Source organism: Cyprinus carpio, chromosome B21 (genome assembly GCF_018340385.1).
Source record: "Cyprinus carpio isolate SPL01 chromosome B21, ASM1834038v1, whole genome shotgun sequence".
NCBI lineage: Eukaryota > Metazoa > Chordata > Actinopteri > Cypriniformes > Cyprinidae > Cyprinus > Cyprinus carpio.
This window is the reverse complement of record NC_056617.1, coordinates 4399794-4415166: the sequence shown is the minus strand read 5'-3', so window position 1 is coordinate 4415166 and position 15373 is coordinate 4399794. Positions and strand designations below refer to the sequence as shown.

Here is a 15373-nt window from a genome sequence, read left to right as displayed (position 1 = left end):
TTTATATCATTAGCATATCAAAAGAACACTGTTGGTGCAAGATTAGCAAAACATTGAATATTCATAAACCCGCCTAGTATACTAAATGAGGTAAGGATTTTTATTTTTTTAAAAGGATTAAAAGAAAAAGGTAAAGAATTACATTTTTTAAATATCTATTATTATTCTTACGTGTGAAAAACTTTTAAATATGTAATTTTGATTACTTTTAATAGTCAAAAGTGACTTCATTATACTTCAATACCATTATTTGTGTCATTCGATGTGAGAAATCAACACCTTGTGCACATCAAGTGCGGGTCTTTAATAGCAGTTCAGATAGAAAACTATGAAATTCTCCAATAACAGTTACATCTGTCATGCAATTTTAAACAGGATGGAAAATAAACATTTAAGTTCCATGGTATAAAAGAGCTCGATAAAACACTGATAATCTGAACGGGTGATGGTCTCATTCCTTAAATAACAGATGATACAATTTTAGATTAAAGTACAAACTGAGAAACATTCATATTAAACACAGTTCATCATATCGTAACTGAAGACAGTGTTACTCCACGTTGGTAAAACAGTTCCCTGCACAGATCCACGTTTCAGTCTATCATTTTTTGCGATTGTTTTTTTTTTATTGGCTTATCGAAATTAATTTGCTCTGGTTTTTAGGAGTTTTGGGTTTTCGTGGGCTCTTCTGAAATTGACCCGCCCGGGCCGCTTTAAGATCCGCCTCCCACTGCTTCTTCACCAGAGTGTACAGCCTCATAGTGGCCTGAGCGTCCTGAACCTGTGATGCACACACAACACTAAACTGATCAAAAGTGACCGCAAAGACATTCATGTAACAAAAGATTCATCAGCATATTAGAGTGATTCCTGACACAGATCATGACACTGAAGCCTGGAGTAATGATGCTGAAAATTCAGCTTTGCAGCACAGGAATAAATTACATTTTAAAATATATTCAAATAGAAATCACTTAATTTGAATCGTAATAATATTTTACTGCATCTTTGATCAAATAAATTCATAAATCTTGGTGTACAAAAGAAACACCTTTAAAAAACCTTAAAATTTCTCACCAACCCCAAACGTTTGAATGCTAGTCTATGCTTTAATTCCTTATCTCGTACTTTATGGGAAAATATCAAGCCATGCACTTTGAAATAATGAATGGAGAACAGTGTTTGTCGTAGATGTTGAAGAGAGACTTACAGATGAATGTTCACCCTGCTGGACTTTAACATTGAGGATCTCTTTGCATAAAACCCGCAGTGCAGGACGTGCGCTCTGAGGAAGAGGACATGAGGGACATTGACAATTAAAATTTGCATATTTATTTATTTAAAAATAATATTGATTTACGAAGTTACCAGCAAATTGTGTTTCATACCTTTACTCTCTGCCTAAATGGTTTGTATTTCTGTGTGTCTCTGATCATTTTCTTGGGATGATCCAGCAGCAAAATCTATGAATATGACAAAAAGATGTTTAAAAGAAATCTGACAGTTTGTTAAAGGAATATTTCATCTGAAAATGTCATCATTAGTCGCTCTCAAGCCATTCCGGTCCTGTATGCTGTAATATAGTCTAGATTGGTGCTCTTTGGTGTTTGTTTTCCACAGAAAAACTGTACCTTTAAGTCATTGTGAATGGCGTGTCCCACTAATATTCTTCCTTCCAGAATCTGAGCCACTTCTTTCTGGACTGTCTTGATGTCCTCACCTGTTAATCACATGAAGAACAATTAATAATCTCATACATGCAGAAGCCTGTTTCCACCACAGAATAGAAAAAGCATATCTCTCAATTCTGAAGTTATATATCGAGTTTGTATCTCTTTTAAAGGTGGCTAATTTCACGGACGAAAGGATCTGTCTGCATCACAAAATGCATATTTCGACAGAAATATTAAAATATATAAAACTGCCAGAAGTACAGAATTGTGACATAAAAACACAATTTTGAGAAAAATTTAGAATTAAAAGAGATACATTTTGGGTTGTAAGAAATAGAATTGTTATAAACACGCAATTTTGAGGTAAAAGACAGAATTGTGAGACGTTAACTCATAACTGAGAGTTATAAATTCAGAATTGTGAGAAATACAGTCAGAATTGTGTTATAAACCTGCAATTGTGAGAAAAAAGCCAAGAATTGGGATGTTAACTCAAAATTGTGAGGAACAGAGGTAGAAATGTCAAACACAATTTTAAGGAAAAAATCTGAATTGCAAGATTTTAACAAATATAAATTCTGAATTACGTGAAATACAGTCAAATAGGTGTTTCGATGCAATTTTGAGAAAAATGTCGGAAGTGCGAGACGTAAACTCATAATTGATTCATAATTGCATGATATTTACTTAAAATTGCGAGAAATTCTTGTTTATTTTCTTACTACATTATTATTCTATAGTAGTGCTGTCAAATGATTAATCGCGATCAATCGCATCCAAAATAAAAGTGTTTGTTTACATAATATATATGTGTGTACTGTGTATATTTATTAGGTATATATAAATACACATGCATGTATATATTTAAGAAAAATATGTTATGTTTATATATATATATATATATATATATATATATAAATTAAATTACATGAATATAAATATAGACATGTTAATACATGCATTTTCTTTTTTTTCATTCGGGGCAATATATAGAGTACAGATAAGCTAAACAGAATTCAAATCAGAAGTTCCTCATGCAAACAAAATCTAACCAAGTTATAATTCTTTCTGCAGTTATTAACTATATATTTATACATGCACCTGCATACACAATAAACATAACAATCCTATACATGCACATACAATCTAAGTATACACTGTACATGCAAATACATGTATTTTCTAAATCTGTGCATTTATATATTTATATATTTATATATATATATAATTTTTATATATATATATATAATTTATATATATATATATATATATATATATATATATATATATATATATATATATATATATATATATATATATAATATACACAGCACACACACATATATAATGCAAACAAAAACTTTTATTTTGGATGCGATTAATAGTTTGACAGCACTATTCTATACCTACAACTATTTCATCAAATTTGTAGTATTTTTCAAATGCAATAGAGACTATTATGAGGGGTCCTGACCGTTCTCGATGTCCGCCGCTCTGATTCCACTAACAGCCGTCCTGTAGTCTGTAACCTTTTCCGTGGGTTTGACGTAATTATCGTAGATGCATTTCCCAAAGTGGTTGACGATGGAGACTCGCGCTAGAATGCTGTCCTCCCCATCACACCCGACACCCACCATCTCACAGTCCATAGCGACAGCACGGGTCAATCTGAAATCAGCCCAAAGATTACATCACTCTCCTTCAAAACCCAGGAGTACCCAGAGAGCTGCGGGTGTCTCACCCCTCAAACGCGTGCTCTTTCACCAGCACTTTCTCTGTGACTTCTGCGCTGGACTTGAGGATTCCGCTACGTTTTCGTACGATGTCTGCAGCCTCGGGCCCCACGGCGGCCTCGATGTCATCAGGGTCCACGTCATCAAACCAGAGATCAGGCCTGAGAGGAAACCGTGTTTAAAGAGGACAGTATGGAAGCTCCAATCCATCATGAAATTAAAATAAATAAATGAAAAATGTAATAAAAAAATAATTGCTATTTACGTCTCGCAATTTAGACTTTTTTTTTCAAAGAGAATTCTGAGTTTCTCTCACAGTTTAGACTTTTTCAGAATTCTTTTTCAGAAGAGTTTATATCTCGCAGATTCTTTTTCCTCAGATGAGTTTACATTTTACAATTTGGACTTTTTATATTTAATTTGAAATAAAGAATTTTATTAAAATAAATAAATCTAACAAAAACACTACTATAGTGCGTGGAAAAATACATCAATTTAATTCAACAAATTAATATTTTCCAAATATATATATATATATATATATATAAAAAAAAAGGGTCTTAAAACATACCTTTTTAAAAAAGTCTTTTAATTTTTAAAATTTCTTTTAAACCTTTAATGTTAAAATCATTTAGTTTAAATTGCTTTGTTTTATTATGCCTTAATGTAGCACTTTGAGATTTTTTTAAAATGTAAAGTGCTTAAATTCATTATTATTATTATTATTATTAAATAAAAAAAAATCACTGTATGAATTAATATAAATTATATATATATATATATATATAAATAATATAAATATAGCTGACTTTTTTAAATTTTAGGATGGAAGTCCCTAGCACAAAGATAATCATATTTTGGGGTTTAAAGTTTTTCTTACGTCTAGCTTTGTGTCTTGCAATTTCAACTTCTTATCTAAATATTCTGAGTTTGTCTTGAAATTTAGATTTTTATTCCCAGAATTTGTTTTTATAGAGTTTATGTGTTGCAATTTACAAAATTCAGAGTTTTTCCTCGCAATTCTGTCTTTTTTTCTCTGAATTTTGAGCATCTTGCAATTCAGTTTTTTTTGTTTCAGCCACAAAATTAAAAAATAAATAAATAAATAAAAAGGTAATTATAACTTTTTATCTCACAATCCGAATAGAGTTGTGTTATACAAACTCAAAACCGTGAGAATTGTTTTTTTAATTGTGAGATAAAAATAACGCAATTATCTTTCTTCCTTCTTCTTTTTTTAATTCCATGGCAGGAACAAATGTCCACAGGACAGTCATATGAAACGAAACAGCATTAAAATGCACACATACTCTGCTGCTTTCTCCTCGACTTTCTTCTTTTTGTTCATCGGTTTCTCTTTTTCATCCTTTCTTTTCCTCTTCTCTGCTTTGAATTGCTTGTGTCCGCTCTGTTGGTCTCCATCTTTGTCTCCTCTTCCAGATGTCTCAGAAGCAGGTCTGACCGTCCGTGCAGGTTTTTTCAAGTGAACTTTATGAGAGTCTCTGGAAACTGACGGCTGCTTTCCTTTAACGTCTGCATCTTTTGCCTGTTTTGTGTCTTCATTCTTCTTTTCAGGATTTGCAGCGAGAGTCTACAGACACACACACACACATGCACCAAATGTAGAAACATCTGATATATATTTCTCATTCAGAATTACTAATTCATGAATTCAGTATGATTTTACCATGGTAAATAATTCTTACCTGCAGTAACTTCTTCCAGTTGCACGAATACTCTTCCACTGTTGTGGGGGGCTCAATGTTTGTCTTTACAGTTATTGGTTTCGTTTTCTTCATTACAAGTGTTTTTGTATCGTAGAAGAACGTCTTTTTATTGTTTATATGTTTCTTTTTCTTCTTATTATTTTTTGATTGCCCATTTGTCTGAATACTTTCGGCATGTTTCTTCAGCTTAACTTCAGACATCTTAAGGTTTTATCAAATGAACCTAATAAATAATAAAGCACTAAGGTGTTCCGCTTTTTATGATATTACACTGAGCACGAACTTTCTAGCAATAATGAATTTCTCCAGATGTTTACATTATTTTGAAGCTTTCTAGCGTCAACGCAGACCCGTGACATGCATAGTAACGCGGAAAATACAAAATATATATATGTGAAAATATATATATCTATCGCTCTGTGAGAATATATTAGTTTAAAAACGTTCAACGCAAAAAATTACTTTAAGAACTACCTATAACTGTACCATGAGACAACCATGCTGATCAACTTTCTGTCGCGAGTGTTACACCAATAGGATCCGTGCAGGAACTGAATGAAAATGAACGTTCCGCTCTGTGTTTTGGAAGTTTAGGGAAAAAACAGTGCATGAATGTAAAAATAGAGTAAATAATTTGAATAATTTGAAAAACTTAATAAATAATTTGATTAAAATAAACCTAAAAATAATTTAAATAATTAAAAAAAATCAAGGAAACAGCATTTTTCAAATAATGTTTTACACAAATTTATATTATTCTTTTTACAGTATAGTTTTGGCCTTTACTGTATATGATGAAAATTTAGAAAATATATGGCTACCGTGTAAATTTTAGGATGAGGGATGAGTATGATCATATTTAGTGGCCCGTGTCATTTAAAACAGTAAACAAAACAAAAAAAGGTTGTGAAAAAAAGTTTCATTCGATGTTACACTAAAGAAAAAAAATATTGTAGAAACTATTTATCTCAGAAATTACAAGTAAATGTCACAAATAATTACAAAGAAATAATAAGTAAAACAATGAATTAAATCTATGACAAAAAGAAAAAAAAAAATTAAAACATAATTACATAAAATAATCCAAAAAAATAAAAAAATAAATAAATAAAACCCTACACCCTATTCACAATAAAAAAATAAATAAAATGAGTTATATAAATAAAAATGTAAAAATAAAAATGTATTAAAATCATATTAATTCATAAAACGATGCTTTAATATACCGTTTCCAAGATAAATATTTTTCATTCTCTGAATTAAAAGTCACGTCTAGACCAAAGATGTCAAAAAAGGGAAAAAGCATATTAAAGAGTATTTATTAGAATAATTATAAACAAAGGGTTTGAATTCATTTTTTTTTTTTTTTATTATAATAGGCCTATGCAAATAAGCAATTTTGTATGTAAAAATCTCAAGAAAATAAAGAAAACGAAATAAAAACGTTTATTATGCACGTCATTTACACACAGAATCACATTTAACTGTGCTGGTCTGTTGCACATATTTTAACTGGTAGGATCCTCAGACCACAAGTGACACAAACGCTAGAGAAGAACGGAAAGAGTCTCTCCGTAAAGGTTGTTGTGAGAGAACACAGATGAGTGTCGGTTACAGGATCAGAAAAAGACACCTTTCCTCGATCCCAGTCGAGTAAAACTCTCACCCTCTGCAGCTTCTCTTTAACACTAAGTGGAGTGTAGGCTTGGTCCTGGTAATATGAGAAATATTCTTCATTTTTGTGCCACACGCACCAGACATCTTTGCCAAAGAATGTAAATCCCTTCCTAGGGTTGGATGCTGTGGTTATTCCTACAGTCCAGTGTGTATTGTCGCCCACCTCCACGTCCCAGCAGTGTGTTCCTGAGATGAAGCCTTCAGAGCCCAGAACACACGGATAGACGTCGAATCTCTCTGGATTAGCGGGACAGGTGTGAGTGTCTGTGCTCCACGTCAGACCGGTCAGATCATCAGACAGCTTGAGCTCGGGGTGTGCAGTGTTGGGGTCCAGAATCACAGGAGCTGATGAGACAAAATAATCTACAGCTAGAGATCTATCATGATGATCTATCATAATGAGACACGTTTCTCATTTAAATTTTCAAGGAACAAACCTCTCATATAATAAGACACATACATTACTAAAATAAGAACTGATAAAAAAAGCCAACAAAATAAAACAAACATATAAAAATCAATTCAGACACTACATTTGAAGAACAAGAACGAGTAAAATAGGCTAATGAATTATATTCATTATATAATAGGCTTTATACTAGGGGGCCGTTGAATGCTTGAATCTGATTGGCTGACGAACATTCTGAGGTGTGCATTATTTTCAGGGAAAACACACGGTGAATGTAGTTCCAGGCAGCTCTCTTGACCGCATTACAGTTACATCACTACGCATAGTACAAACTGTAATAACTGGAAATTTAGCATGACAGTAGCCTACCTATACAGCACACAGGGACTAACAAAAACAAGAACATGACAGACGATTTTCAGAAAAGTAAATACACATGACATTTCTCACTAGCGAAGTAATAACAGCGCTGTTTAGAGACGCTGCTGCAGAACACTGTCGAGGGTCGCTGTCTCTTTCTCTGTGGTCTCTCTCGCTCTCTTTCTAATAACTTAATTAATAACTGCATTAGAATACTATCAACGGCTCAAGCACCAATTACCAGCTTTAAAGGGATACACCACCCCAAAATGAAAATTTTGTTATTAATCACTTACCCCCATGTCGTTCCAAACCCATAAAAGCTCCGTTCGTCTTTGGAACACAATTTAAGGATATTTTGGATGAAAACCGGGAGGCTTGTGACTGTCCCATAGACTGACAAATAAATAACAGTGTCAAGGTCCAGAAAAGGTATGAAAGTCATCGTCAGAATACTCCATCTGCCATCAGATTTGCAATCTGGGTTATATGAAGCAACGGGAACACGTTTGGAAGTGAAGAAAACAAAAATAACGACTTTATTCAATAATTCCTTTGTCAACGGTCTCTTTTGTGTCTCTTCCTATCACCGCATGCTGTGTATGCTCTTTTGTGTCATCCGCGCCACAAGGATACACTGTTTTATTTCAAATCAAAGCTAAATACGTGTAGAAACAGCACACCCTTGTGTCGCGGATGACACAAAAGAGCATACACACCATACGGTGATAGGAAGAGACACAGAGGAGACCGTTGGACAAAGGAATTATTGAATAATGTCGTTACAATTATTGTGTTCCAAAGATGAACAAAGCTTTTATGAGTTTGGAACGACATGAGGGTATAGTGAGTTATGACAAAATGTTCATTTTGGGGTGGAGTATCCCCTTAAAATTAAGTGTTGGGAACTCACAAAAGAGGCTTTTGGATGAGATGCGGAAGAAAATAATCCTACTCACAATAGCGATTAAGTAAAAAAAACGGAACGATTCCCTTTAAATATATCATCTGATCGATGTCTTGCTGTGGTAACCTTAGTATAAGCGGAATAATTGACTCTGGGCCATGAATTATTCGAAAAATAATGCACACCTGAGGTGTAACAGTCACGACACTTATTTTTTATTTGTCGTCAAAATAAATATATTGTAGCCTAACATAGTGCATATATATTTTGCACAATTCTCACAACTATACTTCATATATCTAACTAGCTAGCCAACCAATAGAGTTTATGACCAACAAAAATTTACTCTGTTTACAAGCAAAACATACACTAATTCTCCAATTCAAAAACTATAAGATAAAAAAGTAAACTATAGTAAATACACATGAAAAAATACTATAGTAATTCATAGTAAATACTATAGTGTTTTTGAACCATTCTATAGTAAAGTATTTGTTGTGGTAATTCTATAGTTGCTGGGGTAATATAACAACTATAGTAATATAAACAAACTTATGTTTTCTACAACTATAGAGTATATTATACTACAATACACTACAGTTTACTGTAGTAAAAACTAAAGTATTTTATCTTGTGTATCACCTAGTTGCCCATTGATGGTAACATTAACCAAAGTTGCCCCGTGTATCATCAGCCGAACATTTTTGTTCATGCATAAACTCAAAACAGCATAGATTGATCAATTATTTAAGTTTATTAAAATGAGAATTGATCTATGTGAGAAATCTATATTTCTCATTTATACCAAAACCAAGCCCATTATATACTTAAAGACTCACCGTTTTGGACAAATTCTCGCATCTTCAACCAGACTCCAAATGTCAGGTTGCCCAAGTGATTTGCCACATGAATCAAAGCTGCAGGACTCATGTGAGGCTCCTGCTGTGGGCCCCGGGCTCTGGAAGAACAGTCTGCAGTGGGTTTGAGTTCACATCCATATGAAGAGAGTGACAGGAGGCTGAACACTTACCTTTCCATCGTGGCTTCAAAGTTCTGGAAAAAATAAAAGAGGCAGAAAATAAATTATTATCAGAGCACTCAAAGAGAAAATATCCATTAGCAGTTCCTCAGATAATGCTGGAACATAGAACAGTGGTCCTCAGTGAGGGGCCCCAGAAAAGGGGGATGCCAGATAACTTAAAAATAAGTAATTAATAAATTATTATTAATATATTAAAATTACTGATCATAAATTAAAGTACTAAAAACAAATATAATCAACATGTAAACAGACATTTATTTTCGATTCTTCAAATAAATAAAAAATATTTTCCTTCAAATATTGTGTTAAATTCTAAATAAAAATCAAGGTGTAAACTGACAAATTTTCCTTCAAATACTGTTAAAATACCTTAAATAAGAAAAAATGTTTCTTTAAATATTGTGTTAAAATAATATAACTCTTATCTAAATTAAAATGCTAAAAATAAAGCTAAACGGACATTATTTTGTTTCTTTAAATATTATGTTAAAATAATCTGAATAATAAATAATTTACATTTACATTTGGTCATTTAGCAGATGTTTTTATCCAAAGCGACTTACAAATGAGGACAATAGAAGCAATCAAAAACAACAAAAGATGTTTTTATATCCAATAATATACAAGTGCTATAACAATCAAAACACTCAGTTAGCTTAACAAGTGCTATAACGCAGTCCACGTAGCAAGGGCTTTTAATAAATATAATAAATAAAAAGAAAAAACAGATAGAATAGAAAAAGAATAGAGCAAGCTAGTGTTAGAGGTATTTTTTATAATTGTATAATAAATTAAAAGAAAATACATAGAATACAAAAAGATTAGAAAGGTAGTTAGATTTTTTTTTTTTAAGAATAGAATTAGAATAGTGAGTGCTAAAGTTAGAGGGGTCAAATAAAGATGGAAGAGAGATGTGTTTTAAGCTGATTCTTTGAAGATGGCTAAGGACTCATCTGCTCGGATTGAGTTGGGCAGGTCATTCCACCAGGAGGGAACATTTAATTTAAAAGTCTGTGAAAGTGACTTTGTGCCTCTTTGGGATGGCACAATCAAGCGACGTTAACTCACATAACACAAGCTTCTAGAGGGCACATAAGTCTGATGTAGTGAATTTAGGTAAAGGGGTGCAGAGCCAGTGGTGGTTTTGTAGGCAAACATCAATGCCTTGAATTTTATGCGCGAACTGCTATTGGTAGCCAGTGCAAATTGATAAACAGAGGAATGTGACGTGCATTCTTTTCGGCTCATTAAAAATAAATCTTGCTGCCACGTTCTGGATTAATTGTAAAGGTTTGATAGAACTGTCTGGAAGACCTGCCAAGAGAGCATTGCAATAGTCCAGCCTGGACAGAACAAGAGCTTAAACAAGGAGCTGTGCAGCATGTTCCGAAAGAAATGGCCCGATCTTCTTAATGTTGAATAAAGCAAATCTGCCGGACCAGACAGTTTTAGCAATGTGGTCTGAGAAAGTAAGCTGATCATCAATCATAACTCCAAGGTTACTGGCTATTTTTGAAGGCGTTATGGTTGATGTGCCTAACTGGATTGTGAAATTGTGATGAAACAATTGTTTTGATGGAACCACAAGCATTTCTGTCTTGGCAAGGTTGAGTTGAAGGTGATGGATCTTCATCCAGCTGGAAATGTCTGTTAGACAAGCTGAGATGCGAGCAGCTACCGATGGATCATCAGGATGGAATGAGAGGTAGAGTTGAGTGTAATCAGCATAGCAATGGTATGAAAAGCCATGTTTCTGAATGACAGAACCTAATGATGCCATGTAGACAGAGAAGAGAAGTGGTCCAAGAACTGAGCCCTGAGGCACCCCAGTAGTTAGATGTTGCGACTTGGACACCTCACCTCTCCAAGATATCTTGAAGGACCTATCTGATAGGTAAGACTCAAACCACTGGAGTGCGGTTCCTGAGATGCCCTTCGCCAATAGGGTTGACAGAAGGATCTGGTGGATGTCTGTGTGTCAAAGCAGCGGATAAATCAATCAAGATAAGTATTGAAGATTTGGATTCCGCTCTTGCCAGTCTTAGGGCTTCAACAACTGAGAGCAAGGCAGTCTCAGTTGAATGTCCACTTCTAAAGCCAGATGGTTGCTGTCAAGGAGGTTGTTCTGTGTGAGAAAGGCAGAGACTTGGTTGAACACAGCTCGTTCAAGTGTTTTTGCAATGAAAGGAAGAAGGGAAACTGGTCTGTAGTTCTCTAAAAGAGATGGGTTGAGGGTGGGTTTCTTAAGTAGTGGAGTTATCCGAGCCTGCCTAAATGATGAGGGAAAAACACCAGTGTGGAGGGATATGTTAATAATGTGAGTGAGTGCAGGTACAACTGCAGGAGATATGGCTTGAAGGAGATGAGATGGAATAGGATCAAGCGGGACAAGTAGTAGGATGATTAGAAAGGATGAGTTTGGAGACTTCTGCCTCAGAAAGTGAAGAGAAGGATGTGAATGAGTGTATGTTAGCTGGTGAGATGTGCTTGATGGATTGTGGTGTGGTGGCACTGATGCTTTTAGTTTTATTAATGAAAAATGTGGCAAAATCGTCAGCTATTAGAGATGAGGGGGGGGGGGGGACAAAGGAGCAAGGAAAATGTTTTAAAAAGCATGTGAGAGTTAGACAAATTGTTAACTTTGTTATGGTAGTATGTCCTTTTAGCAGTGGAGACATTAGCAGAGAAGGAAGAGAGGAGTGACTGATACACATCAAGGTCAGTAAGTATTTTTGGATTTGCGGCACACCCTTTCAGCAGCTCTAAGCTTAGAACGATGTTCGCGTAGAACATCAGATAACCAAGGGGCAGAAGGGGTGGTACGGGCTGGCCTGGAAGACCAGGGGCAAACAGTGTCTAAACAAGATGTAAGAGTGGAGCAGAAAGAATCAGTAGCACAGTAGCACAGTAGCAGTTTAGGGGAAGGAAGCGAAGATGAAACCATTGCAGATAGCCGAGAGGGTGAGAGTGAGCGTAGGTTGCATCGAAAGATGACATGTGGAGGGGTAAGTGATGTGTCAGGAACCATGTTGAGGTTAAGAGTGAGAAGGAAGTGATCTGAGGTGTGCAGTGGAGTAGAGTAACCAGTACATGATCAGTGGAGCAGTGTCATGTGTAAATAAGGTCCAGTTGGTTGCCTGATTTGTGAGTAGCAGTAGTTGACACTCGATTGAGATCAAAGGAGGCAAGCAGAGTGTGGAAGTCACCAGATAGCGGTTTATGTAGGTGGATGTTGAAATCTCCAAGCATAACCAGGGGAGTACCATCCTCAGGAAAGTTTGAGAGCAGCACATCTAATTCATCCAAAAAGTTACCAACTGGTCATATAACTCATATAACATATATCTAAAAATAAAGCTAAACTGACATTATTTTGTTTCTTTAAATATTATGAAAATTTAAAAATTCCTTCACAAATTGTGTTAAAATAATATAATCTAAATTAAAATGCTTATATTTAGAGAGAGAGAGCGAGCGAGAGAGAGAGTGATGTAACTACATCATCTGGGCCCCAAAAGCTTATATTATATATATATATATATGTAATAGCATCCACAAGCAGATATATCTATATATATATATATATATATCTATCCACCTCCATATATATATATATATGTAATAGCATCCACAAGCAGGGGCCAGGAGTGTCATGCTAACTAGCCAAAGCATGACCTCTTGATTCCACCTCCCATATTTTTATGTATTTTTTAATTTTTTTGCCATTAATTAAATGATATCATATGAATCTTTATACACATTGTCAGAATTTGCCAGACATGGTCAGTTCTCACGTTTAGAAACGTGGCATCTTTGGCTTTCATTTGCTCCTGGATGTGTTTTATTGTGTCTGAAAGAGCTGAGATCTGTGTGTTCATCTCCTCCAGCTTCTGCTTCATCATCTGAGTCTTCTGCTCCTCTTCGTCCCACAGCGCAGTGATTAGTGCCTCTTTTTCATCGATGAGGAACTGATGAAGCTTCTTAAACTCCGCATTAATCCGACGCTCCGTGTGCTGAGCTTGAGTCTCAAAGACAAACAAAAATAAGGTTCAGTTCAGTTCAGTTCAGTTCAGTTCAGTCCTGAAGGGACAGTAATTGACAGTGCATCTTCACCTGGATGTGGTGAACTGCTTCCTCACACTCTCCTTTGACATCCTCTGTGTGTTTGAGCATTTCTTGTAAGGACTTCAGCTTGTTACTGAGCTCCTCCTAGAATTTAACCAGGAAAAAATTAGAAAATCCAAATGTTATCCCTATATCCATAAGGAATGTCAACTTGATTCAGTTTTTTCTTCTTCAAAATACCGTATCATATACACACTTGCATAATTTGTCATTTCTAAATGTAGTGTTTTTATATTATTTATGTTTTTATATATATATTATATATATATATAGTGCTGTATATTGTGTGTACTGTGCATATTTATTATTTAAATACACACATGCATGTGTGTGTGTGTGTGTGTGTACTGTGCATATTTATTATTTAAATACACACATGCATGTATATATTTCAGAAAAATATGTAACGTTCCTATACTAAATTTAGTTATATAATATAAATTAAATATATGTAATTTTTTTCAAAATTGTGTATGCATGTGTATTTATATATACATAATAAATATACACAGTACACACACATATATTATGTAAATAAAAAACTTTTATTTTGGATGCGACTGATGGCAATTAATCATTTGACAGCACTGATATATATATATATATATATATATATATATATATATATATATATATATATATATATATATAATATATATATATATATATAGTATAAACAAAAAACTATATTAATATATTATAAGAAATGTAAATAATAATAATTGATATTTAGTTTGTATTTTAATTTAAAATGTATTTAATGTTAAGAGAAATGTAAAAGAAAATATTGAAATTGATATATATATATATATATATTGTTTACATAATATATGTATGAATACTGTTTATTTTTATTTTATAAATATAAATACAAACACATGCATGTATATATTTAAGAAAACTCTGTTATGTTTATATATTAAATATATTTATATATAATATAAAACATAAGAATATGAATATTTAAACGTATAAACGTAAATATTTTCAAAATGTGTGCAGATATATATATATATATATATATACTGTATAATATATAATTATCAATTATATAATATATTATTACCATTACGCTATATATAAAATAAAAATGATTTATAATTTCTTCATTTGTATAGCAAGGTTTTGTTCTGCATTTGAATCTTTTCTTACCTTGTAAGCTGGAAGAAGTTCACCGATTGTCCTGAATTTGTGCTGATTGTGTTTTTCTGAATCCCTGCACACTAAACACACAGACCTCTTGTCCTCCACACAGAAGAGTTTGAGTTTCTCGCCATGCAAATCACAAACCTCCTCAACGTTCAAGAAGAACTCACACAGGTTCTTCAACACAAGATTTCCAGGAGGATCAGTTTTGGAGGACCTTCTCCTGCAGACCGGACACTCCTGAGTTCTCTTGCTCCTCCAGAAGTCTTGAAGACAGTCTTTACAGATGCTGTGACTGCATGACAGAAACACAGGAGATCTGTAGATCTCACAGCACACGGGACAAGACAGCTCTTCTACAGAGAGAGACATTTCAGTTTCTAAGAACTACAGAAATCTACTCGGACATGAACGCCTCAAGCCCTCTCATTTCCTCATTGTTGTACTCCGGTGCTTGGTAGACACGCCATGACAGGAACACAGAAATAAAGTCACTTCCTGATATGTGTTGTAAGAGTGTGTTTATGATGATCCTGTTTGCATAATCAAACTAAATGCACTGCAAGGCTCATGC

The 15373-nt window shown here is 33.9% G+C and overlaps 2 protein-coding genes across 2 annotated transcripts; both read right to left on the bottom strand.

Moving 5' to 3' along the window:
• Positions 1 to 283: 283 nt before the first annotated feature.
• Positions 284 to 5681, bottom strand: LOC109055955 (RNA exonuclease 4-like). Its single transcript, XM_042748149.1, has 8 exons — positions 5113 to 5681; positions 4717 to 4997; positions 3415 to 3567; positions 3148 to 3341; positions 1632 to 1720; positions 1389 to 1463; positions 1211 to 1285; positions 284 to 781 (listed from the first exon to the last, which is right to left on the bottom strand). The coding sequence occupies exons 1-8, from the start codon at positions 5332 to 5334 to the stop codon at positions 626 to 628; spliced, it is 1245 nt and encodes a 414-aa protein (XP_042604083.1). The 5' UTR covers positions 5335 to 5681; the 3' UTR covers positions 284 to 625.
• Positions 5682 to 6556: 875 nt separating this feature from the next.
• LOC109055944 (nuclear factor 7, ovary-like) lies at positions 6557 to 15326 on the bottom strand. Its single transcript, XM_042747572.1, has 6 exons — positions 14806 to 15326; positions 13642 to 13737; positions 13323 to 13553; positions 9517 to 9539; positions 9326 to 9444; positions 6557 to 7155 (listed from the first exon to the last, which is right to left on the bottom strand). Exons 1-6 carry the CDS (start codon positions 15169 to 15171, stop codon positions 6614 to 6616), a joined length of 1377 nt encoding a protein of 458 aa, XP_042603506.1. The 5' UTR covers positions 15172 to 15326; the 3' UTR covers positions 6557 to 6613.
• Between the last annotated feature and the right edge of the window lie 47 nt (positions 15327 to 15373).